This window comes from Sapajus apella, unplaced genomic scaffold, assembly GCF_009761245.1.
Source record: "Sapajus apella isolate SASKATOON/1434 unplaced genomic scaffold, GSC_monkey_1.0 scaffold7, whole genome shotgun sequence".
NCBI classification, from domain to species: domain Eukaryota; kingdom Metazoa; phylum Chordata; class Mammalia; order Primates; family Cebidae; genus Sapajus; species Sapajus apella.
This window is the reverse complement of record NW_022436947.1, coordinates 9,442,891-9,469,394: the sequence shown is the minus strand read 5'-3', so window position 1 is coordinate 9,469,394 and position 26,504 is coordinate 9,442,891. Positions and strand designations below refer to the sequence as shown.

Below are 26,504 nucleotides of genomic sequence, written 5' to 3'. Positions count from 1 at the left end.
GAGTCGTGATGCCATCGGCAGGGTGGGGAGCTCAGTGACCTCCCCACGGGATGGCTGTGCCCATACTCATGACCCTCTCACCTGCCACTTAAGCCACAGTCCACCTGACTAATGCTGTCAAGCCCTTAGCAGTGAGTTAAGTATCTGATTAACCTCCATTGCAGTCCCTGGTTTAGAGATGAATCAATTGAAGCAGAGAGAGAGCATCACATGGTTAGTAAATGGCAGGGTTGGGATGGAACTCACTTCTGCCAGACTCTAGAGCTCTTCCCTGATGCAGAATTGATGAGGGGCCCTGCGCCATGGCAGAGCACCTTACAGTCTCTGGGAACTCCAGGCAGCCAGGGCTGTCATGGTTTACACCCTGACTGAGAATTCCCATTCCTGAGCTTGGGAGTAACTAATGCCCACCCCTCTCCAGCCCTCGGGGTGCTATTGACACACCAGTGGCCTCAGAGTCAGGACACTGGGTTCCATGTGGATTCTGATGCCACCTTGCTGGGTAACACTGGGTAAGTCTATTTCCTTCTCTGGGGGCCTACATTTATCCACATGATAAAGGGGGAAGATTGAGCCCAACAGTCTCTAAAGAACTTCTAAACTGTAGCTCTTGATGTTTTCTTAGGGACTAAGACCCTGCTCTATGCAGGGGAAGAGAAAGAAGATGGTTTTATTTTCCCACCTCCATTGTCTTTTCATTGAGAGATCCCTGCAAGGGGGTGTCATCCACTCAGCAAACACAAGTCAACGACTCAGGTAGGTATGGAAGACCCACCCTGAGATGTCCAAAGGTGTGCATTGCAATCCTGTCAGTAATAGCTCCAAACTGGAAACACTTAGATGTCCAGCAATAAAAGAACAGGTGGAGGAACTGTGGTGTATTCCACCCGATGGATACCACACAGCGATGAGAACGAATGACTTGTTGCTACACATGGTAACAGGGATGGGTCCTGCAAATGCACTGAATGAAAAAAGCCAGATGCCAAAGAGGGCATGCTCTTTGTAGAATATCATTTAAATAAGGATTTAAAACGCAGATGAAGTTAATCAAGGTTGTAGAAAAGTGGCTGTAACTAAAAGGGGGCACCCCAGAAATCCTGGAGGACTGGTCATGTTCTGTTTGGTGCTGCGCTGATGGGCATGTTCATGTGGGAAAAAGTCATTGAGCTGCATGCTGACAAGTTGTTTGTGTATGATCCGTTGCATACTTCTGTTAAACTAAAAAATTTATTAAAAAGTCAGCTATAGGATCCACCCTCAAGGGGGTGCTTCTGAGAACACTGCAGGTGTGTCTCCTGAAGTGGGGTGCTGGAGGAGGCAGGGGACAGGAGGGGCAGCCTGGGGAGGTGCCACGTCTTGAGGGCTCTGTCTCCCGAGGGAGTGGACACCTCAGTTCTTTGAGAGGGAGTGTCATGTATGCAGCAGTAATGAACCTGGTTTCAGAGTCGGTCATGCTTGGGTTTAATTCTGTCACACAGTCATTTCCTAGGGCCCTTAGTAGACTCAGTTTCTTCACCAGCAAAATAAACGTAATGATAGCTAATGTTGATATAGATCTTATTCCACACTGCTGTTCTGTGTGCTTTAGAAATACTGACCCACTTAATCCACACAGCACCAAAAAGGTAGGTGTGTTATAATCCCCATGAGGGACGCTGTGAGGATAAGGAGCCTCACAAAGCCCCAAGACAGAGAAGGGCAAAGGGAGGTCATGAATCCAGGCACTGGGCACCTTGTTTCATTGTCCCCAGAGGCCATGATGTGAACTGAAAGGAGAGAGGTATGAAAAGCTGGACGCACAGCCCAGCTCCTAAATGGCTGCTACATCCCCCTGCCCTACTCTTGAGGTTTTACACTGGGGAAGATGGAGATAGCCAGAGAAAGCCTTGTTTAACCAAAGTTGCAGAGGGTGGCAGAACATTCATGCCCCTCATTACCAACTCCCTGTGTTCCAGGCTCGGGGCAAGGCGCTGGCGGGAAGCAGAGTCCAGTCAGACCCAGGCCCTGCCCTGAGAAGTTCAACTAGGAGACCTGCCCCAGTGAGTCCTGAGGCTCCTTCCATAGCAGAACTCTGTGAGCCAGGCCTGCACCCTGCACAGAAGGGCTCTCATTAACCCCTCCTACTTGCCCGGCATCAGTAGCTCCCATGGATCTGGAAGCTGTAGGAAACACATGTCTTTCCAAATCAGGTCCATTTTCATTCATCTCACTGTGGTGCTGGTCCCTGGAGGGCCAGTTCTCAGGAGACAGATGGGAACAGCCAGACACAAGCAGGCTACCGCAGGCCACTGCCCCTGCTGGGGGAACCCCTCAACTTCCAAGGTGGGACTAACCTCTGCTTCCTTCATGCCCACCTCCCCCAGTTCTCCCCTCTATTGATGAGGGAAGGACAGCTTTACCTTGCCATCAGCCTGGGCCTCAATCTGCCCATCTGTCTGTCTTCCAACTCTGTGACCATCCCCTTCATACACATGGCACTGTCCTTCAAATTACCCAGAAGAGCAGTTCTACCACTTGTCCTAATAATAGTAGATAATGTCATTTCTTGGGCACCCATCATGTGCAATGCACAGTGCCTACACATTACACATATTGTTTCAATTAAGTCTTCTAATGATCCTGCAAGAGTGAGTTAACAATCTCCCAGAGAAGCTACTGCAGCTATTCCAAGGCAGCCTGTCTCATGATGGGCAGTGCTGGATTACGAAACCCAAACTTTTAGGCTCCCATGTGCCCGTGCGTCCTCCCCATCTTTCACCATGTCTAGTTCTACCCCTAGGCTTGGCAGCTGTCTGAAAGCCAACTCGGATGTCTCTCTAGCGCCTTCCCATGCAGGGCCTCCCCTTAGCTCAGGCTGGCTGGCTAAGGGAGGGCATCACCAGAAGGTTTAGCACGATGGCCTTTTGAGAGCTGAAAGAGGACATGGGCTGGCCAGAGAGCATGCTTGGTGTGAGGATGCACTCTGGACTTCTTGTGAGGTTGTACTTTCTCTGCGTGGAAAATGCACATGCCTCCTAGGAAGCAGGTCTGGGACCCTGGGAAGGAAGATTTTAGCAAAGTCACCTACAGTGAAATAGCACCCTATTCAGCAGCATGGGTTTTAGAAGCAGAGAGACCACAGTGACTCGTAGGTAAAGGAAGACTCCATCACCTCTGGGCTCTATTCCTTCATCTGTAAAATGAGAATACGAGTGTCTGTGTCATAATGTTTTATGAACATTAAATAAGATAATGTATGTAAAGTACCTGGCACGCACAGTGCACACTTAAATGGCAACAGTTTTATTACCTGCTTTTCAGACTCCTTGGACTGCTTTCCATGGATCCCTTTCCTCCAACCATTTCCCAGACATCTAGTGCATCAGGACAGTGTTTTGGGGTATGGGAGGTAGGAATTCTCTCCCCACTTTATGAAGGAAGGAGATGGAAGTGAAGTGTCTTGGTAAGAAGTATCCAAAACAGTTCCCCATTGTTACCTGCCACCCTTCCCAGCCTAAGCAAATGCTGCTCTGAAACAAGACTTTCTTTATTCACCAGATGGTTCTCTAATTTAGTTGAAGTCTTTGAGTATAAAATTGGATAGTAAATTTTAATTGTAACCCAATAGGTTAGAGTTTAGGAGCCAATGATAGCTTGAAATTGGGAGTAGATTGACTGCTCTGTGTTTTCAAGGGTTGGTACATGACAAGAAAAGTTGGGAAACACCTTTCTTGAAGGCCTGGACTTAACCCAGAGAGCCCCAAGTGACGGGGCCAGGTGGCCTCCCCTCCAGGACAGCCTGAAGCAAGAGGACACCTCCTTCTTGACACTTCCAAAGGTGAGCAGGAACCCCAGTGGCTGAAAGGGCTGGGAAGCACTGCTTTGGATTAATCAATGGCTTGTTTCCGTACCCAAAACACCAAGGGGTAGAAACTACTCCAGGGACAAGAAGGGGTTGGAAAAAAGACAAGTAAGAAAACAGTGAGCCACACACAATCCCTCGATTTCACATAGAAGGCTGGATCTCACATAGCTCCAGGCTAATGTGGGCCAGTAAAAGTTCTGGGAAAATCCAACTTAAAAGTTACATTTTTAAAGGAAACCTACTTATATTTGGAATTTTGAACTCATGAAGAAAGGAGAATAACTTTATATACTCATCCCCATTGAAATCTTATTTACATTATTCTCCATCCCATCCATAGAGCAGTATGGGGATGTTCAGACATAATTTCCCTTCCTGCAACCCCCATTTCCACCTTAATTTAGCCAAACACACAGATATTCATTTATTCAGTCATTCACCACTTCCCACATGCCCACTATGTGCCAGGCACTCTACCTGCTGGAACTTAGAACTACAAAGATAAATAAGGCACAGGCACAGTCTACACATCCAATCATACACACTCGCGCACACAATGGTGTTATCTTCTCATCACTCCCGTGTCTCACTTTAACCAGGAATTTGCATGTTCTCCAGGGCCCTAAGAGAATCCTGGTAATTTGAAGCAAACAAAGGTGAGGGTGGAGAAAGATAAAAGGAAGAGAAACACCTGTAATCCTAGCAGTCTGGGAGGCCAAGGGGGCAGATCATGAGGTCAGGAGGTCGAGATCATCCTGTCCAACATGGTGAAACCCCTTCTATACTAAAAACACAAAAAAATTAGCCAGGCGTGGTGGTGCATGCCTGTAGTCCCAGCCTCAGGAGGCTGAGGCAGGGGAATCACTTAAACCAGGGAGGCGAAGGTTGCAGTGAGCCGAGATCGCGCCACTGCACTCTAGCCTGGCGACAGAGCAAGACTTTGGGGGAAAAAAAAAAGGAAGAGAAAAATGAGTGGGGTTGGGGAAGGAGCAAAGACAAGGAGCAAGACCAATGAAATGGACAGATAAAAGTATCAAGATACACATAATGTTTTTATTTATGCATGGGCTACACATACACATGCACACATGCACACATACAGGCAGAGAGAAAAGGTGCCTTGTCGATGAGGACAGAGACCATCACTTTCAGCCTCTGAAAGTCTCTTGGTATCTATCAGCTGAGGAGCCAAAGGGAGCCTCTTCCATATAGAAAATCCCATGCCCTCACTACAGAAACACACACACACACACACACACACACACACACTCTTCATGCAACAAGCAAGTATGGCGAAATGTGTGTGCCACAAATGGCCCTCTGGACTTCTCGCATTTGCTGCAGAAGTGCACAGCCCACTACATTCCCTTGGAGAGCCCGCTTAGACATTCCCTCAGGTGTCGGTACCTGCAAACCCAAGCAACTCCCTCGTGATTGGTCTGCTTTTATTTTATGAACACTGTAAATCTTGGAATGAACCTTAGTTTGCATTGTTGCTTTGGCTGTAGATTTTTGATCCATCCAGAGCTCTAAGGCAGGTCACTGACATAGCTCCCCTGAAGGCAAGCACACAGGCCTGTTGTAGGGAGTAAAGACGCTGAAGTCTAAATGCCTGTGCTCAAATCTTCCTTCTGCCCCCACCAGCTGTGAGGCCGCAGGCAGCCACTGAACTCTGGCCCCTTAGTTTTGTAGCCTGTATAATGGGTTTACTTACTTCAGAGGCTTCTTGGGAGGTGAAATGAATGAGTGCCTGCAAAGTTTAAACTGTGCTAAGATGTTCCTAACAGTCAACTAATAGTGATTATTCCTTAGGATTATTATTTTGTCCTGGTCTTTTCTCATTTATATTTTTCACTTTCCTCGGGTATTTATAAGTCATTCGAAAGCCCTTTCAGAACAAAGTGTAGTATGAATAGACACCTAAGCCAGACACCATGCTGGACGGTAAGTGGGATAAAGTGTTCAGAAGATGAGGTCCCTGCTGGAAGAAGAGAGGGTTATGATTTCTCACTCACATTCCCGCCCTCTTCCCGACACATCATTTACCTTTTCCAATTAAGCACTAAGTGGCAAATCCCTTATATATTGAGTACCAACTTCGTGAGTCAAATCCCCTGCTTCATGGACCCTTAACCAAAGGTCCCTGAGCTTCCCCAATGTATTTGCCATGCTTCTTGTTTCTGCGTATATGTAGGTTTTTTTCTGGGGAGAGTGTCATCAACTACTTCCGTTCAATTCTGAAAGGGCTCCATGGCCCTCTAAAACCCAAAGCCCTACTCACACCTCTGCTCCGAGGTTCCCTGGCATGGCCCCGCCTCTTTCAGAGGGATGGGCTGGTGCCGATAAGCTGGGGGACCTTGGGCAGGTTGTGTACCCTCCCTGGCCTTAGCTTTCTCACCTCCGAAAGAGGGGGCTGGACTTGAAGATCGCCAACACACTCCCCGTCTCTAATGCCAGGATGGGGTACTGCTTCTTACCTCAAGGTCCCGGAGGACAGGGTGGTCTTCAATTCCTGGGAACAGCACCCGCATGGTATAGGTTCTGTAGTCCAGGAAGGGAATCCCGGCTCCATCCAGGTCACTGGTCAGCTCATGGATGTCCGTCTGCAGCTCGGCAAAGGCTGGCATGAAGAGAAGCCTGTGAGATGGCTGGATGGGGAGGCCCCAGGAGTCACCTCCATTTCAGAATGCTCAGAACCCAAGCCCCTAGGAGACATGAGCAGTGGACTGTGATGGGCAGGAATAACTGGAGAGGCTATGTTTACACAGCAGGGATTGGGATGAATGGCATTAGCATGGGAGAAAGATGTAGTGCAAGAAACCTTGTCTTGCGGCTAAAACCTTTCCAAGGTGTGGGTGGTAGGGGGTGGTGGGCGAGGCTGTCCACAGGTCTGTGCTGCTGCTAGGCTAGGACAGACTCTCCATATGAAGATGAAGGGCTTTGGTTTCCAAAATATGCTGGGGAGGGGGATGTAGAGGGGATGGGTAAGAGAAGGAGGAGAGGCCATGAGGAAGAGTCCATTCCTGATGCTGTGTTTGGTAATAGATTTCCTTATAAGATGTTAAGAACAACCCCTGATAAAGAAAAACAAGTTTAAAGACGCAAGTCTGGACCGTACAGCTCATCAGAGCCATCAAACCTCCAAATGGGGCAGAGACGGAGGCTCAGACACACTAATAGAGTCCTTCTGTATAAATCGGCAGGGTATTTATTTGTCCTTCCTTCCTCAAGGTGATGCTACTTGATGGTGAATTATGACCTGCATGTGGGCGTTGCTGTATGTGGTGGCAGCTTGGGTCTCCAGATGAACAGAGTGGTAAGACCTCTCAGGCAAGTCCAGCATGCAGTGCGGCCTGGAGTTGTTACATAGCTCCAAACCTATCACCATGTTCTGTCCTGGGCACATCCTCCCCCGGGGCCACCCTCTGCCACGGGGCTACTCAGGGGTGAGGCGCCAAGCCCTTCCCTGCTCCACCTTTCTCTTTGCTGTGTGCACACCCATGTATGTGTGCATGTGTGCACACGGACAACCAGGACAGATTAACACATGCTGGCAAAGAAGAACAGCCAGTGGGCACTGACTACTAAAATATATTTTTCTATTTACATAATCCCAAACATAGGGGGGAAATATTTTGTGAACTCAGAAGGGACAAACGAGCTCAATGTGGCTCTAGAGCCTCAAAAAGCAAGCCCAGCACCCAGTGAGCTGTGATGACCACAGGAACACAACACAGGAACCCTAGGAACTGTCGACAGGGACCCCAGTCCTGCTCTTCCTCATGTGTTGGGTGGAGTTCTACCCTGCAAAACAGACTTCAGGCCCTCAGATTTAGCCTTTCTGTGCCCGGAGAATACCAAGACTGCTCGTTTCAGAGAGCCAAAGGGATGTCACCGGGAGAGGCCTCTGCGGCCTCTCCCGCTGCTCGTCTCTCCCTACAGCCCTGCACATCTGCGCTGGCCACACAGACGCACGGGTTCCTGCTATGTAGACTGACATCAATAGCAGCGAACCCAACTGCATCCAAGTGGAGCCTGCACCAGTGTGTGTGTGTTTTTGGCATGTGCTGTCACCAAAAACCCTGGGGAACACTCATCATGTATGTCCTGAGTAAGGAAACACAAGTGCGCATGCTTATAGAAGAGTGGGAATATGTGCATGAGCATGGGTGTGGGTGCATGAGCACTATTCTGAGTGTGTGAGCATGTCAGGGAGTGTGTGTGAGTGTGTATGACCAGGTGTGAGCATGTCAGGGAGTGTGTGTGAGTGTGTATGACCGTATGTGGGCATGTCAGGGCGTGTGTGTGTGTATGAGCATGTCAGGGAGTGTGTGTGAGCATGTCAGGGAGTGTGTGTGAGTGTGTGAGTATGACCGTGTATAAGCATGTCAGGGAGTGTGTGGATCCCCGTGTATGAGCGTGTCAGGGAGTGTGTGAGTATGACCGTGTGTGAGCATGTCAGGGAGTGTGTGTGTGTATGACAGTGTGGGAGCATGTCAGGGAGTGTGTGTATGACTGTGTGTGAGCATGTCAGGGAATGTGTGTGTGTATGACAGTGTGTGAGCATGTCAGGGAGTGTGTCTATGCCTGTGTATGAGCATGTCAGGGAGTGTGTGTATGACCATGTGTGAGCATGTCAGGGAATATGTGTGTGTCTATGCCTGTGTATGGGCATGTCAGGGAGTGTGTGAGTATGACTGTGTGTGAGCATGTCAGGGAGTGTGTCTATGCCCATGTATAAGCATATATGAGTGTGTGTGAGCTTGTCAGGGAGCGTGTGTATGACCATGTGTGAGCATGTGAGGCAGTGTGTATGTGTATGACTGTGTGTGATCATGTCAGAAAGTGTATGACAGTGTGTGAGCATGAGTGTGTGTGTATGTACGACTGTGTGTGAGCATGTGTGCATGAGTGTATGTCAGTAAATGTGTAGACATGTGTGAGTGTGCATGTCAGTGAGTGTGTATGCATGTGTGAATGTGAGTGCGTGGGGCTGTGAATGAATGTATGTCAATTAGTGTGTATGTGTTTGAATGTGAGTGCCTGCGTGTGGGTCTGTGTATGTGTGAGTGCAGGAGTGCATGTGTGTGTATGCATGTCAGTGTGAGTGCATGTGTGTGTGGTGTGTATGCAAGTATGAATGTGAGTGCATGAGTGTGAATGTATGTCAGTGTGTGTGCATGTGTGAGTGCATGAGTCTGTGTGATATACATGTGAATATGAGTGCATGGGCATGTGGGCATGTCAGTGTGTGCATGTGGGTTGAGTGCATGAGTGTATGGTGTTCATGCACATGTGCATGTGAGCGCATGTGTGTGTATGCATGAGTGTAAGTGTATATGTAAGTCTATGTGTGTGAATGTGAGCACGGGTATGTGAGTGCCTGAGTGTATGTCAGTGAGTATGTGAATGCATGAGTGTGTGAGCATGTCAGTGTATGTGGGCATGTATGTGTGAGTGCACAAGTGAGTGTATTGAGTGTGCATGCATGTGTGCCTGTGAGTATATGTGTGAGTGTGAGTTCATGAGTATATGTCAGTGACCGTGTTGTATGAGAGTGTGTGAGTGTGAGCATGTCAGTGAGTGTATGTGGGGATGTGTGGTAATGTGTGTAAACATACGGGTAGGTTTATACATATCAGAAGCTCAGGCCCATGAAAGTCTCAGCTGGGTGTCTTCTGAGTTTGTGTGAAGGATGTCCTGGCTGGCTGGGAAGCCTTCAAGAAGACCTTTTGGCTTGGCCCAGTGCAGCTGGCTCTGGGCACCCTGCAAAGTGCTTCTGTGGCTAGTCTGACAAGTCCTTTGCTATAAGACCCCCTTTTCCTACATGCACAGCATAGCTTGCCCCTAAAGTCTGAAGCCAAGGCTCCCTCCTGGGGCCTCAGCTGATAATCTTGGGCGGAAGCACCCCTTGGCTGCCCCCTCCCAGCTGGGGTCTTGGCCCACAGGGAGGAGAAGGAGGGGGTTGGCTTTTTATCGTCTGCAGCTTTCCTTTAAGTCACCAAGCACCTCCAACATTCAAAGCTGCGTGCCTGCCACACATAAAAGAGATTCTAATCACTACACCTAATTAGAGGAAAGAGTACATTGCGGAGAAAAAAATTAAGCAGCATAAATATAATAAAAGGCAGTAATTAACAGTCCCACAAGGCGGATGCTGTGTTGACAGCTGAAGGATGTAGAGAGGGATGGGATGGATCCACTTCCCCATCAAAAAGAGCTGTGGCTGCCCTGGTGGGAATCGGTGTGATGTGAGAGCTCCAGGTACGGGGCCGGATTTACTCCATGTATAAATCTACAGCAAAGAACCAGCTCAGATCCTCCCGGGGTGAGTCACAAAATGATATCCTGGGGGTTACAAGAGTCTGACTCCTAAATTTCCTTCTTGGATTTTGTGTAGCTGATTTCACTTTATGGTGGTGTTTGTAATTTTTTTTTAATCGAAGCTGTGAGACACCCTTCCTTCTAAATCACAGATTAACCCTACAGCCTTACCTTCCTGCTCAAGGAAGAAAGCTGAAGATTGCTGAAATGTGTCATGTTAAGACACCCCCAGGTCTCCCCTTGACAGTGCTGCAAAACATGCTCAGCCAGGATTCCAGGTCTGGAGGCTACTCTAGTGAGGTGGAGAATGATCCTAATCTGACACCTTCAAGGAGAAGGTGAGGCGGCCTTGGTCTCTCTGGTGTTGCCAGCGTGGGGCCTGCCTGGGTATGGGTGTGGTCTGGGACATAGGCATAGGGACTATAGAGTGAGAGGCTTTACGGGTAGGATGCACAGCCTCCAGCCCCGCTCACAGCTGCCCGGCCTGCTTGCTTAGAAACGAAACACCTACACATACATATACACACATATACACACATAAACACACACACACACACACACACACAGCCTCCAGCATTGCCTACAGCTGTCTGGCCTGCTTGCTTGTATATGAAACAAACACACACACATACATAAACACACACACACACACACACACACACACAGCCTCCCGCAATGCCTGGCCTGCTTGCTTATAAATGAAACACATACACATACATACACACACACACACACACACACACACACACACACACACACACAGCCTCCAGCACTGCCTACAGCTGCCTGGCCTGCTTGCTTGTATATGAAACATAAATACGTACATATATAGATATGTATGAAACATATATACACACACGCATGCACACAGAAACACATAGCCTCCAGCACTGACCACTGCTGTCTGGCCTGCTTGCTTGTATAAGAAACAAATACACACACATACATAGATGAACGCTCACACACACACACACACACATGCACTCACACACACAGACACACACACAGCCCCCAGCAATGACCGCTGCTGCCTGACCTGCTTGCTTGTATGTGAAACATATATACACACACAATGTGCACACACACACGCATACACACAGACACACACACCTCCAGCACTGCCCACTGCTGCCCAGTCTGCTTGCTTGTATATGAAACATATACCTACATATGCACAGATGCACACGTGCACACACACACCCACATGTGCGCACACACACATGGCCTCCAGCACAGGGCCTCTCAGTACCTTCCTTGCACTCCAGGGCCACGCGGGACTCCAGGTTGTCCATCTGCATCTGCAACCGCTTCAGGGTGAGGTCACTTTCGCGGGACTTGCGTTTATAGGCGATGAGCACAGCCACGATGAAGATGATGAGGAGGCCGCCAGCCACAGCGATGCTGACGATGGCAGGCAGGCTGAGCGGGCTGTCAGGCGCGATATACACCATTCCCGGGGAGTATTCCATGCCACCAACACGGGCCTGGGGCACATAGGGCAAGAGGGAGCTGGGTGTGAGGACACAGAAGCTTTGGCAACAGTCCCGAGTCACCCATGAATTGGTGACCAGGGCAGGATGAGGGAAAGGAGAGACCAATCACTGGTGTTGAAATAGACAAGAGTGAATGAGGGGCTGGAAGTGGACAGGCACAGCTCAACAGAGCTCACCGCTACCTGGAAAAACCCCACCTCCTCTTATTCAGGAGCGAGTTTTGTCATCTTCATAAGGAAACAGCACACAACTGGGACCTAAACACAGTCTGCCACCAATGACTGGTTCCCCTAAGATTTATACCCATTGTAAGGGTGAGGACAACTGAGGCACAGAACATGATATTCAGATATCACGGACTTCCTGGGCCAGCAAGGGCCTTATTCTTGAAGGCTTTCTTGTTTGTGGCAGGTGATTTAGCAACTGCTTAATGCTGTTTTGCATTTTCCTTATTGTTGCACCAGCCAGCATGGAAAGAATGGCAATACAGAAGGGAGAAGCTCAAAAGTGGACATGAAGAAGGAACTTGGGGTGCAGGGTAGCTAAAGGGAAGCTCTTGGTGGGCCAGAATCCCCTCCTGGAAATCACTGGTGGCTGAGATGGAGCTGGACTGCTCACATCCGTACCCCTCCTGCCCGCTCCAACCAGGATGGGGTTCTGCCAGGCTCACCATCACTTTGTGCCTGCCAATGAGGTTGGGGGACTCGCAGAGCAGCTGCACATCCGACACGGTCACGGTGCACGGCTTCTCCCCAACCAGCACGGTGTAGTTCAGCTTCACATTGCCCCCAGCCACGGGCGGGATCAGGTTCTTGCCCTGGACAGACGGGAAAGCCTCAGTTCCCACCCCAGAGTGAGGACCACAGCTACCAGCTGGCTCTCACGTCCTCCCACCTGGAGATCCCATCCTGCTGGTGAGCTGGTGAAGAAGCCACCTTTGGCATTAAGTCCAAAAAAAAAAAAAATTTGTGGTACGTATACTACCATTAACTCTTCCTCCAAGTGGGTAATCAATAATCAAAGCACTCCTTTCAGCTTATCCCAAATGCAGCCTCAGAACCCTTCTCAATGCAGTGTTAGAGTCAGTCACTACCAATGGATTCGAATTGTCATGAGTTTTAGTTAACTGTGACCCATGTTCCAAAGGAAGCCTGTGCTGTGGTTTGCACAAGGTTGCCTCAGAGGAAGCAGTGAGCCCCTGACCTTCCAGCACCTGGACTGTCAGAACAATAAAAGCCTGAGAGTCAAAGAGCCTCTTTGACTGGATCTGCCTGCCCTGGATAGAACCAGCCTGTAAAGAGAGTTTTCTTCCCAGTACAAACTCAGAACATGCATCACTCTCTGGGCTACACTGCAACCTCTGCAAGAGATGCCGGTTGATTAAAGTGGCAGGAGCCAGTGATTTGAATACCCCCTTCCATGCGCCAGCCCCTCCCCCCACCCGCCACCCACCACCCTCACTCCACCTTTAGGATGATGGGTGTGCCAGGCTTGAGCTCCAGGATTCCTGAGGGTCCAAAGGCCTCAAACACCGGGTTGGGATAGTAGGTAAAGTTGGTCTTGTTGAGGATGAGCAGGGACTGGACGTTGTCCAGGATGAAGCCAAACTCCTCGGGCCTCTCAGTCAGGTCTGACTGGTGGTCAGGACCCAGAGCAAGGGCTGGCGCCTGGCAGGTCATCTCAGTCGCGTTCAGAACCTCACAGATCTGTGGGAGGAGCCACAAGGCGGAGTCTATGAAGTATCTCCACATACCCACAACCCCGGTGCGTGTACGGGGCCTCCCTGGATGCCAGCGGGATAGTATGGGGTTGACAAGAGGATTAGGGATGGGTCGGGACCACACAAGTGGGCTTTCAAGGAATAAGCTCTATAGCTTGCATTCAGCTCCGATTTTGTGGGTGTGGCAATGGCTAGGGTCAGAAGAGTGGAAGAATAAAGGTATAAAACCCCACGTACCCCAAAAGTAATTGCTCCTGCATGCCTATACCCCAAGAAGTAAAACTGCCCTTATGTCTGCTCCCCCATCCCACTATCCTAGTACTCAAGGGTGTCGCAGGCTGTAGATCATCAGTGCATGGGCAGGGAGTCACCTGAGTACTTGGGAAGCCCCACACCCTTTGGGGAAGCAACGTGTCGCATGGGCAGCCTTCATGAGCCCTGCCAGCCTTGCACTCACGTTGATGTGCTCCTTCCCTCCATGCTTGGCACGGATCTGGGGGTTCTGTATGAGGTCCAGGTGAGTCCCCCATACGGCGATGGGTGTGTTTCCACTGAGCAGGAAGAAAGAAGGAGGCGTATAAATCGTTAAGTTCAAGAAGAGCAATGGCATTCCACAATGATGACTGACTGAGCTATATGACAATGAAGACAGTGATAACCAGGCAGCAGGGTAATGTTCATGGGGACAAGGATGACAAGCTGACTGCATAGGAATGAGGACGGCCTCTCAGCAGTCAAGGGGAGGACAGTGATCAGATGTCTGTGGCCATCCTTTCCTGAGTTCGTTCAGAGCATGGACCCCCCATGGAGGCCCAGTCGGCAGCACAGCCCCCTTGGCTCTCCAAGACCTCCTCATCTGCACCAGCTGCTTCTCTGCAATCCCGTGGTGCCCCTTCCTCCATCCTTCCCCTGGTCCTCGCCAGTCTTGGGACTTTTTAAACATTAGCTTTGGCCTCATGAAAGCCTGGCTCCAGATTGTCCCCACCACACCCTCCAGGGGCTGAGCACAGTCTGTTTCCTCCAGGCAATCATTCTTCAAGTTTCCATCTTGGAGGCTTCAGTCAGGCTGAGATCTGGGAAAGGTAGAGGACCCAGGAATGCAGATGTGAATGCAAATGCTAAATGCTCTGGGAATCAGGTCTCCTGCACCCTGGGGTGGCACAGGACCGTTGACGGGGAGGGCTTAGGAGCTTCACCTTGTATAGACTTTCAAAAGATACCTGGATACCATTGCCCATCCTTAGGGCAGCTGAGAAGTAGGCATAAAGGGGTGGGCAGTACTGTGGTGGACTGTGTTCTCCAGGGGGGCTACTCAAAGAAAAATGAGAAATAGCCTGATCCCCAATCAGAGGAGCATCTTTGAGAAGAATCCTGCTAACTCAAACAGACTTTAGCAAGTTAATTAGCTATAAGTTGATGAGTAAAGAATCCTTGACACACACACCCACATTCATTTCCACCCATCCGTGCATCTGCCTGTCTTTACATTGCCAGTTGCTTCCCCCTCTCCGTGCTCACATGCGCTTGCGCACGCACACACACACATACACATACACACACACATTCACGCACACACAGAGGAAGATTCCTGTGAAACTCAGAGAGGCTCTTGCACACATGACAGTGCTGGAGATGATCTTCTGGGCTCTAGTCATCTTCCCAGTCCTCTCCATCACCAATTCAACACACATTTATCAAATGCTCACCATCGCTGTTCATGAGTAACCGAGGCTGCTTATAAGAGCAGAGCCTTACCCCCATCCTCAGACTTTGTCAACTTAAACAAAAGCCCTGGAGCTGGCTGGCAGACTCAGACCATGTCTGTCTCCAACTTCCCTCCTAGTGGGAGCATAATGCAGGAACAGCACCTGAGTGCCAGGAAGGGTGACAACTCTACTTCTGTGAGGATGGCACAGAGAAGAACTGAATGACACCAGACTGTGAATTTCGCAGAAAGTTGCAAAGTTTGTTGACTAAGACACAAAGGGCTGCATCAACTTTCTGGGGACAAATCCCAGCATGGCTTTCTACAGGTGATTTTCTCCTCTCTGTGCCTTCTGGTCTTCATCTGCTTTAAGTTCATGGCTAAAGCTTAGAAGGTTTGAGCCTTGTAGAGTAACTGCTGAGGACGGCCAAATCTCATCTCAGCAGGCAAAGGCTGTCTTTCTTTCGGGTTTAAGGCAGGGGGTGGCAAACTCTTTCTGTAAAGGGCCAGATAGTAAATATTGTAGGCTTTACAGACCATATGGTCCCTGTCGCAGTTACTCAACTCTGCTGTTATAGTGAGAAAGCAGCTATAGACAATACATGTACGAATGAAAATGGCTGTGCGCCAATAAAACTTTATTTACAAAAGCAGGTGGCTAGCCAGATTCAGCCTACAGACTGGAGTTTGCTGATCCCTGGATTAAAAAAAGATTGTTCCCTGGACTGGACACACCCCTGCTCCCTCCCTCAGCCCGGGGAGCCTGCTTCTGCGTGTACTTCCTGCTCACTCCCCCAGACCCCTGAGAGCTGAAGCAGGCAGTGAGAGGCCTGGACCCAGCAGGGGGCAGGGGGAGGGGCCGAGCCAGGCACTGCACTGTACATGTGCATCTCACTTTAGTCTCTCAGCTGCCTAGGAGGGAGTGGACAGATGAGGGACTCTGGCCCCAGGGAGGCGAGATCACTGTTAATGTCACTGGGCTGGTGAGCCGTGGAGCTGGGCTGAGATCCTTCCCACACTGCCCTGACACAGTAATTTCCCAGTGACCTCTGTGAGCCTTGTTGTGGGGTCCCCTCTGTAGCATCGTCTCATTTCCATGTGCCATCCAGGGCCTGGAAAGGCAGACTCATGCCGTGTGCCTGCCCCTTCTCCCCTGATGGGAGACTTACCACCCCAGGGACCCTAGAGATACTAGGATTTCAAAATCCATGGGTGAATCACTGAATAGGCAGAGGCCCAGAAAGAGTACAAATTTTCCCAAGGTAAATGAACGTCCCCAAGTCCCTGCCCCAGGGCCTTTCTATACCAACATCCAATGCCTGGTCCCCTCCCTCAGGGACAGCTGTTCAGTGCATCTGGCTGGGCACTGAGAAAGAGCAGGGAACAAGACCTCAACTCTACCCTTGAGGAGTTTACAGCAAAAGGGAGGAGAAATGTAAGCAGGCAGCCAGGAGCAGAGAGGTTGGGTGTCCAGATGGGGCCTTCAAGCTCAGGACACAGCTTCCCCCAATAGCAGACCAAGGAGTAGTCAGGCCTGATCTAACTCCTTCTCCCACAACCCTCAGCCTGAAGGTGGGACCAGAATTAGCACCTATGTTTATCAGAAGTGAGAAAAGTAGTCTGGCACCCCCAATGGTCACTGCAGCATAGGGACATGGCCTCTAGCACAGTGCCTGTCTTTAAACTAGAAAAGGTGGGCTCTTGCTGTTCAGAGCTTGGCCTTCAGGCTGGGCTTGGCACAGAGGTGCTCTCAGTGGAAGGAGGGAACCATAGTAGAAGGAAGGTCTGATTTGGGGGTGTGTTTGGAACCAGTCCCAGCTCATCAGTCACCCAAGCAGGACTGGGCCCCCTGAAGTCTCCTTGGCTTTTGAGAGTCAGGGAAGGGAAACAGAGGTGCAGAAGCGTTAAGGTCTGCTTGGGCCAGCTCCTACCTAACGATGCTCCATTCTGGCTCAATCCTCACGATGGTAGGGTCTTCCACGTACTGGAAAACGAGGTCCTGGTGGATCTTGGCCCTGTCCACCTGCACCGACACCTTCATCTCCAGCACCTCATCTGAGGACGTGGTGTTGCAGACAATGTAGGATGGAGATCGCCTGGAGGGCGGGAAGACAGAGCACTGGGCGCGTGGTGTTGAGGAGGACAGAGGTACTGAGTCAGGGCCCTCCCACACCCCTCCCTGCATGTCAGGGTGCTCAGAGGCCATGGGTGGGTGCTCTCAGAGAGAAAGCTGGAGAGCCAGTGTCAAAGACTCTCTCCTTGGTCATACTTTAGACAGGTTCCTCTGAGCCCTCTTTTCAATCAGGCCTCGTCTAGCCTGTCTAGCCCCGTTTTTAGCATGAATCCGGCTAAATCTATTTGGGGAGAATCCGCCCGCACCTGATATCTGATCACCCTGGCCTGCCTTCAGCAAGAATCAAGTTAAGTTGGTTTAGCACGAACCTGCCTACTTTGATGTCTCCTCTTAGTGATTTTCCATTCACTGAGCCCCTTATTCTGCTTGTTGGCTATAAACCCCCTGCTGTCTTTGCAGTATTTGGAGTTGAGCCCCATCTGTTTCCCCTGTTGCAGTAGTCTTGACACCAATTGCAATCCCGAGTCCCGAGAAAAGTCTTCCCTACCATTGTAACAAGTGTGAGAATAATTGTTTCCTTAACACTACCAATGCCAGGTCAGGCCGGGTCTGACTTGGGAATTGACATAGCCCTCAGCACAGCTCTCTCGGGGAGGAAACCTCTCTCTGGGGAACTTGAGGCCAGCTGAGGGAGCATCTCTAGCCGCATCACCTAGAGTCCTTCACTGGACTAGAGTCCTCCTGCCTTGCTCCTACCCCCTAGGCTCCAGTTCATGGCAGGTGTGCCTTCTGGGGCTGTGCAGTGCCACCAGGGGAGGCAAGGTCATCTGGTTGCAGGTTCAACCTCAGCCACTGGGGTTGTTGCGCCTACCATCTCTGAGCAGGTCTGGCTGGCTCTGCAGCTTCCGGAGTGGATCTGATCCTGATGAACAGGCTTTAGTTGTAGACTCCAAATTGCACTCTGGGGTATCCTATGGTTCTACAGAGTGGGTGCTATGGGGGGCACCGGGGCTAACTGCTGGGCCATGCAGCATGATGGGGCCCATCCAGGGAAGGGAGGGCTGATAGGGCTCCAGACGGAGCTCAAATCCTCCCCCAAAGAGCACGTCCACTTTGTTAGGCAGGAGGAGTACTTCTAAGTCAAAGGTGATGGAAACCGCCTTTGCAAAAATTATGACAGTGAGGAAAGTCTGACGTAGAAACATATGACAGTGGAAGTCTGACCCTATCTTGCTTTTAGCCTCCAAGCTACCGTTGTTCATTCCTGGGTACAGGCCAAGCTAACTATAGGAGGAATTTAGTTTATAGTTTAACTTTGTAACAAAGATGATAACAACCTCTTCCTGAAACAAACCCCCTCCTTGCCTGGGGACCAGACAGACCACCTTTGAAAAACTAATTAGCTACAAGATCAGAAATTATGACTCAGGAGGGACGTTAGCAGCCAGAGGCCACAAGATTCCGAATGTTCCCAATTGCTCCTATGGATAACATCACTATTGTAAAACCTAAGATTACTGCTTGAGACATTTTTCAGATCCTAAATTCTGACTGACCAGCTGGTACCACCCAGACCAGTAATGTGGCTCAACTAGTTCTTTGGTCCCACCCAGGAACTGAAGACAGCAAGAAGAACCTGGTTCAACTTCTTATGATTTCATCTCCAACCCAACCAATCAGTATTCCCTACTCCCTAATCCCCTGCCTGCCAAATTATCCTTGAAAAACCCTAGTCTCCAAATTTTCAGGGAGACTGATTTGAGTCATACACCTTTGGTCTCCCATTTAGCCGGCTCTGCACTTATTAAATTCTTTCTCTATTGCAATAATGCTGTCTCACTAAATTGGCTCCATCTGTGCAGCTGGCGAGAAGAACCTGTCAGGTGGTCATACCCTCCCCACTCTCTGCAACAAAAACAAAGCTGCCCTGAAATGATTTACCTGTCTAACCTTTTCGCCTCTAGTGCTGCAGAAAGGGGACTTCTGGGTTGGTTACCTGTGGAAGAGACAGGGCTGCTTCCCGAACATCACCATCACGTTGCTTCCGGCATTTAGGTTGGTGCCTGTGATGGTCACTTGGGTCCCCCCGGACATGGGCCCCCGGCTGGGCTTCAGATCTGAGAGAGTCAGTGTCTGTGTAGAAAGGATGTGGCCTGAGACACAGCTGGGAAGGGGTGGAGGTGGCTTCTGGGCAGGTGTGAGGCAGCACCCCACTCCCCCCAAGCTGCTTTCTGGAATCTTTGGTAATAGTGGTCTCCAAGAGAACCAGAGCAGTTTTCTTAGGCTTGTGTGGATAGGCAATGTTCCAGACGCTGAGAGTCTGCATGCCTACCTTAGTCATAGAAATAACAATAGCTGCCATGTACTTATTTTTAAGTGTCAGACTGTATGTCTTTATACTTATACATGCATGTGTATATATCCCTATATACTCATATATAATTTAATCACCAATCAATTCTATAAAATAGGCATCATTATTTTACAGAAGAGATTCAGTGATGTTAAATTAGTTTTCTAAGGTCACACAACTAAAAAGTGGCATAACTGAGATGTGACCCCAGAGCTCCAGTGCTCAACCCCTCTCTAACCTATAGCTCTATTCTTGGGTAGTAAACTGTCTCTCCCACAGATCTCTACAAAGGGCTGCCCAAAGCACCCAGTGGCAGAGCAATGGGATGTGACAGCCCCAGGGAAACTCAGAGAGAGAAGCAGAAAAGAATCAGTTGCTTTCAAGGGCTGCCCCCAGCCTTCTGCCAGAATGGGACCAGTGAGGAGTCCGGGTGGGGGGCAGGGCAGAAAAAAGCTCTTGACAGCTGGGGATTTGGAGTTGCAGTTTGTTCTTTCATTAGCATTTTAATGGAAAAACTTTCCTCAGTCCCAGGTGAGAAGCCTGTATCTGCATTTAAATGAAGATTTCTCTCTCCCTTCTCTAGCTACCTCCTCCTTAAAGAATTCAGCACCAAAAGTCGAACCCACTCAGTTCCTCGGAGCAGGCTGGCAACCTCCCCTTGGAGATGCTTTGATAGGGAAGCCCCAGAGCTTCCCTATCACCTGGCACATGTGCCTCCAGGTCCAGGAGCAGGGCACACAGGTGGGGACACACAGAGACCACAGCTCCTAACCTGCCTCACCAGGTCCCAGCGCCCCGTCTCTGAATCCCAGATCTAGCATCCCTGTAACACATGCTCAACAGCATCCAGTTGAGCCACAATGACAAGCTATTCCTTGGACCAAGCCAAGGAATAGCTTGTCATTGTGGCCCAACTGGAGACCAGGAAGAGGGTGGGATGAGGCTGTGGAAAGAGCCCTCCCTTCTCAGCTCTGCCTGGATCTCACTGTATGACCCTGGACAAGACATTTAACCTCTCTCATCAACAAAATCAGGGGGTTGAGCCAAAAAGTGGTGATCTCCAAGGCCTCTGGCAGTTTTCTTGTTCTGTAACCTGCAGTACCTCTTCAAATGGTACCTGTGCCCCACCTTAAAGGAGCCCCACCAACCTTCCCAGCGAGAAAAGGACGGGGTGGGCAGGGACTGCAAACACAGGCTTCGGTGCAGGGATGGTCCTAGAGAGACAGAGTAGAACTCAGGTAAGTTAAAATAGATGGGGGTTGTTGCTCCCTGGCAGCCTGTGGGTGAAGGTTCTTAGAAGGGGTAGAGTGGATAATCCCTGCAGGTGTTACCAGGGCACTATCAAGGGTCTCACTGGTGGGGAGAGGATGTTATGGATACATGTTTTAGAGTTGTGAAAAGCTATTAATTATTCAAGCCATGCTTCATAAATATTTCACGGTGAGTTTCCACGGGAAATCAAATTCTGCATTACTTGCCACCTCTTCACTTGGCTCCATGAACGGAGGTAGAGGGAAGAGGGAAAGCACTGTTTGCATGGAGTCTGCTAGGAACAGCTAGTGACAGCCCAGGGTGCTAAGCTGGGGCCCCTGGGCCTTGGCATTTGGGTTTTTGATGACTAAACCCACACATTGGATTCTGTCTTGATTGTGGGAGAGGGTAAATATTGCCCCTAGCCTTGGTACTAAAAAGGGTCTCCCCAGTATGCCCCAGGTCTTGGGGAAGGGGCTTCCTGGCTATCTCAGAACTCCAGGGGAACTAGGGGCTTCTGTGTAGGGCCCACAGCGTGTACCTGTAAGCTGCCTGGTGGAGGAGAAGGCCATGAGGGCTCAGAGACACTGGGAAGTGTGATAGAGGGGGGTTCTGTCTCTGGGAAGACTCATGGGGACCTCTGTCCCTCACTTCCACCTGGAATCCCCGGAAACTCTATGCAAGGGATGGGGGTGGGCCTCAATGACAGAACCCTTAAATGCAAGGGGCCAGAGAAACAGACCAGGGTCCCTAGCACTATTCCTCCTCCCTAAAAGTCTTCCCAAGTGGACATGTGGCACCAGAGCCATTCCTCAAAGATATTTCTTAAGTAGAAAAATGACACAAATCTTTTCTTTTCTTTTGAGATAGAGTCTCACTCTGTTGCCCAGGCTGGAGTGCAATGGCAGGATCTCGGCTCACAGCAACCTCTGCCTCCTGGGTTCAAGTGATTCCCTTGCCTCGGTCTCCTGATCAGCTGGGACTACAGGTGCACACCACCATGTCCAGCTAATTCTGGTATTTTTAGTAGAGACAGGGTTTCACCATGTTGCCCAGGATGGTCTTGATCTCTTGACCTTGTGATCCCCCTGCCTTGGCCTCTCAAAGTGCTGGGATTACAGGCATGAGCCACCTCGCCCAGCCAACACATATCTTTGAGGTTCAGGGCCCCACCAGACCTCTGCATATCGGCCTTGTAGCAGTCTCTGTCAGCTGTCCTGACCTGCCTCTGCTTCAGCCTCTCCTCCCCGCCACCCGCCCACTTCCCTCTCCCTCTGCTTCCCATCTTTTGGTGCACTACCTTGTCACACCTTATGCTGGGAACAGCCTCCCACCACTCTAGAACCACATGGAAAATTACATTCTATCTTGTATTATACAAATCCCATCTTTCCCTCCAGCTTTTCCTGGGAAGCCTCCCTTAATACCCCAAATTCAATCACACACCTCTCCAGGGTGGGAACAATCACACAGGCAAGACTGGACTCTTCCTGAGACTTTCCAGAGATGGGACTTTCCAACGTGTAGCACACAGGCTCATTAGAAGAATAAAGGCAGTAGCTGAGTGCATCAGCGGCACATGGGAGCTACTCAGGAAACGTCCTTTCTCCTAGGTCAGGGGACCTCAGCTTAGTCTGCATCTCAGAATTACCCGGGAGCTGTAGCACTGGATTTAATTAGTCCCGGCAGGAGGTGGCAGGGAGAGGTCCAGAGCACTTTGTTTAATGCCCACCCACCCCCACCCCAGGAGACTCACCTATGCCCAGAGATTTAGTGTTGTCTGTGCACTGTGGGGCTGCCAAAGAAAGGAAGGTCCTGGGCTTTGTCTGATCTTAGATGGAGCCTCAGGAGTGGGGGCCTGGCTGGCAATGCAGGGCAGAGGCAGAAAGGCTTAAAGGGAGCATCAGTTTAATGAGGTGGAGGTGACTCTAGCCCTGTCCACGTTGTCCTCCAGGGTCCCTGCCAAGGACCACAGGATAGAAAACTGCTCTGGGCAGGTAGCTGGCCAAAGCAAGTGGCTCCCAAGACTGACTGGTTTGACAAGAGGGACAGGGCACAAAGAGGATCCAAGACTGGTGCAATGCAGGCAGACGCCTGGAGTCCTAGTAAGTGAGGTGGGGCGCAGGGGCTGTGGGTATCCACAGCTCAGGCCTGTGCATTCACAGACAGAGGACTGTGTCCTGAGCACAGCTTTGAAGAATGAGGAAGATCTGGCTCCTGCAACCAGGGGAAGGAGATGGAGAAGGTAAGGGGGCAGACAATGCAAAGGCTGGAGAAATAGGATTGAATGGGGAAGAAGACAGAGGACCTCGGACAATGTCTTACAGGGAGGGGGAGCTTTGGCTCTTCTTGAGGTGGTGGCTGACATGTTAGATGGATTACAACAGGCTCAGAGGGAAAGGCAAGGGAAGGATTTAAGGAGGTCATTGTGATGGCAAAGAGAATGGGAAAAGGAAGACTCCGGGACATGGTGCCAGACTGATGTCAAGAATGAAGGGACGCTGAGCCACAGCCCAGCAGGACTGCAGGCCCAGAGGATGCGCCACTGATGGGGATGGGCAAGAGAGGAGGACAAACTGTTCATGGGAGCTGACAGCCTGGCTGGGCCACATGGAGATGATGGCAGGATACAGCCACAGGAGTGAGGGGCCTGACTGGGAATGTGGGGCAGAGGCAGCTACGGTTCAAAAGAAGCATCAACTTGATGAGGTGGAAGTGGCTCTAGCCCTGTCCACTTTGTCATCCAGGGCCACTGCCAAGGACCACAGGATGGAGCACTGCTCTGGGCCGTGGCTGGCCGAGGAAGTCCAGGGCTCGCTTTGGCCATGCAGCAGCTTCCTCCCGCTTTACTTCGGCTGCCAGGAAATTTCAAAGCCAGATTTCATGCCCAATTTTAGCAAACACCTGGCAAATGTCATCTCTGCATCTCAATCTGTCTCTGTCTCTGTCTCTCTCTTTCTCTATGCCTATATCATATACTATATATATATACACACACACACATATATATATGCATGCTTTATGCAAATATATACACATTTCTCATCAGTTTTCTTAATGTCTATTGGGGTCAACTTGGAAATTCCCTCATATGCTTTCAGGAGAAGGTGGTGGGTATAAATCCTAAACAAATAAGGAAAACGACTCTTCCATGAGCCCCGTTATACGTGCATGTTATTCTCATTTTATGAGTTCCCATGTGCATTCAGTGACAGCCAACTGCATCCAGAGGGTGTCTGGCCCTCAGAGAGCAGAGGTGGAGCATATGCAGCCCCAGGCCCATCTGGCTGATCTGGCAGGGAGGGAGCAGCATGACACTCACATTTCTCTAAGGCTTGGCCCTGACCGTGTTCACGTCTGTGTCAAGTACTTGAGGTCAGTTGCTTTCACCTCCCCTTCGAGTCTATGGCACTGAGGGAGGTGCTATGTTGGGTCTTACTCATCATCCTAACCTTCACAGCCAGGGCCATCAAGTCATACAATCCAACTCAATTAAACAAGCACTCATTAAATAATCTAGTGAGAGGCACTGTGCAAGGTGATCAATGGCTGTCAGTTGAAGAAGGAAGGAGGAGGAGGAGGCGGAAGGCAGATGAGATAAGGAGGGAGGGAGGAAGGAAGCAAAGAAAGAAGGAAGGAAGGGATGGAGAAAGGAAGCAAGGAAGGAAGGGAGAGAGGAAGGAAAGAGAGAGAGGAAGGAAAGGGGGAGAAGGAGGAAAGAGGGAGAGAGAGAGGAAGGAGAGTGAAAGCCAAACTCCCCATGACATATTTCAGGGCATTTGATGGCCAGGCCTAAAATCCATCACTTCAGGCTTCTAGCCTCCAAAAGCAGCTCAGAATTATGAGGCAATTATTCCATTACAGCTGTCATTAATCTGAGAAGTTTAGTTTTTAGTTCCTATTTTTTTTGAGTCAGAGTCTTGCTCTGCCACCCAGGCTGGAGTGCAGTGGTATGATCTCGGCTCACTACAACCTCCACCTCCCGGGTTCAAGTGATTCTCCTGCCTAGTCTCCCAAGTAGCTGGGATTACAGGCACCTGCCACCATGCCTGGCTAATTTTTTGTATTTTTAGTAGCGATGGGGCTTCACCATGTTACCAGGATGGTCTCCATCTCCTGACTTCGTGATCCACCCACCTTGGCCTCCCAAAGTACTGGGATTACAGGTGTGGGCCACCGCGCCCACAGAAGTTTAGTTTTTAAAATGATGGGTGTGTGTGGCAGGGATGTCTCCACTATCTCCAAAAGCCTCTGTCCCCTGGAACTACTTGACAGGCAGCCTTTGAAGAGATGAGAGGATCCAGGCAGGAAGGAATTTAAGGACTGGGGAAAGATCCTCAGAGAGGCCACGGGATGGGGAAAGGGGTGGTGGGGTGAGGGGTGGGGGCAATGGTGTGGGTAGAGGGAAATGGATTGAGTAAGCAGGTGACAGGTGGGCAGGAGTTAGTGAGGCCATGAAATAGGGATAATGGTGAGTGGGTGCTATGGTTTGAATGCATCTTCCAAAGTCATGTCTTGAAAGCTTAATCCCCAATTCAACAGCATTGAGATGCTGGACTTTTAAGAGGTGATTAGGTCATAAGGGCTCTGCCCTCACGAATGGATTAATGTTACTATCACAGGAACGTGTTTATTACCAAAGAGTGGGTTTGTTATGAAAGGGAGTTCCACTCTTTCGTGCTCTTGCTCTCCTGCACGCAGTCTCCTGACTTCGCTTTCTGCCACGAGGTGCCGCAGCAAGAAGGTACTTGCCAGATGCAGCCCCTAGACCTTGGACTTCCCAGCCTCCAGATCAAGGAGTCAAGTGAATGACTCTTCTTTATCAATTACTCAGTCTCAGGCATTCTTCTGTAGCAGCAGAAAACATACTAAAACATTGGGGCGAGGGAGAAGTGTGAGGGCGATAGGATGGCATACCAGGCCATGAGTGTGCAGGGACAGTCCAGGGAACGGAAGCAATGGTGGCAATCATAGAAATAATAAAATAAGTGATACCGGCAGTCATAAACACATTGATATGATTTTCCAGAAGATCATGGGGTTGATGCCATTATTATCCTCATTTTATAAGAGAAGAAACTGAGGGAAAACCAAAATGTTGAGCAACATGCCCATGTTCACCCAGTTAGTAAGTGAAAGAGTCAAGGATCGAATCCCAGGAGTTGCTTGGTGAAGTCCAAGCTCCTGCCTACCTACCATGTCACACTGCTGCACACCCACCTGGGGACTCTGGGCCCTGAGCTAAAGCACTTACCTGAAGCCACACAGCCAGGCACAGCAAAGTCTGGATTTGAATCCAGGTCTTCCAGACTTCAAAGGCTGTGCTCTCACACACTATAAGACAGGAGTCTCATGAATTTAGGGAGGTTGCAGGGCAGGCCCTTTCCCTGGGATTGCCAACAGCGCTCTCGAAGACCCAGCAATTATGTTAATGAGCTCTGTGGCCTGTACCCAGCGAAATCACTGCCGGCCAAGACTCACCATGAAGTAATAGAGCTGCGAGGACCGGGCCATGAATTCAGGCCGACACACAGCCACACAGATCTCCACGAAGCCTGCGTGCTGGCTGGGCTTGGCCTCCCCCATCTCACACACGATCCTGCAGGGAGGACAGGAGAAACCCCACGGGTCACAGGACTCCCAGCCAAGACCCCGCACCCCACAGCACCTACCCGGGGTCCCTTTCTCCACAGTAGGACCTCAGGGATGGCCAGGCAAGGGAAGAAGGACGAGAAGC

The 26,504-nt window shown here is 50.2% G+C and overlaps 1 protein-coding gene and 1 long non-coding RNA gene across 4 annotated transcripts in view; one reads left to right on the top strand and one right to left on the bottom strand.

Moving 5' to 3' along the window:
- On the top strand, window positions 1-12,916 carry LOC116550156. Of its 3 annotated transcripts, none has more exons than XR_004268257.1 (5): window positions 1-213; window positions 626-756; window positions 3,676-3,820; window positions 7,079-7,293; window positions 11,437-12,916. It is a non-coding gene; the product is annotated as an uncharacterized LOC116550156 (long non-coding RNA). The 3 variants fall into 3 exon arrangements; XR_004268256.1 differs by having other exon boundaries at window positions 1-512; XR_004268258.1 differs by lacking the exon at window positions 7,079-7,293 and having other exon boundaries at window positions 1-512.
- PLXNA4 (plexin A4) overlaps window positions 1-26,504 on the bottom strand; it is a 458,024-nt gene that overhangs the window by 44,336 nt on the left and 387,184 nt on the right. Inside the window, exons 14-21 of the mRNA XM_032275957.1 lie at window positions 26,249-26,366; window positions 19,160-19,296; window positions 17,021-17,185; window positions 13,842-13,935; window positions 13,131-13,370; window positions 12,335-12,481; window positions 11,421-11,655; window positions 6,325-6,467 (exon numbers count right to left, since the gene is read on the bottom strand). Coding sequence (XP_032131848.1) covers window positions 6,325-6,467; window positions 11,421-11,655; window positions 12,335-12,481; window positions 13,131-13,370; window positions 13,842-13,935; window positions 17,021-17,185; window positions 19,160-19,296; window positions 26,249-26,366 — 1,279 coding nt within the window. The remainder of the gene's footprint in view (window positions 1-6,324; window positions 6,468-11,420; window positions 11,656-12,334; window positions 12,482-13,130; window positions 13,371-13,841; window positions 13,936-17,020; window positions 17,186-19,159; window positions 19,297-26,248; window positions 26,367-26,504) is intronic.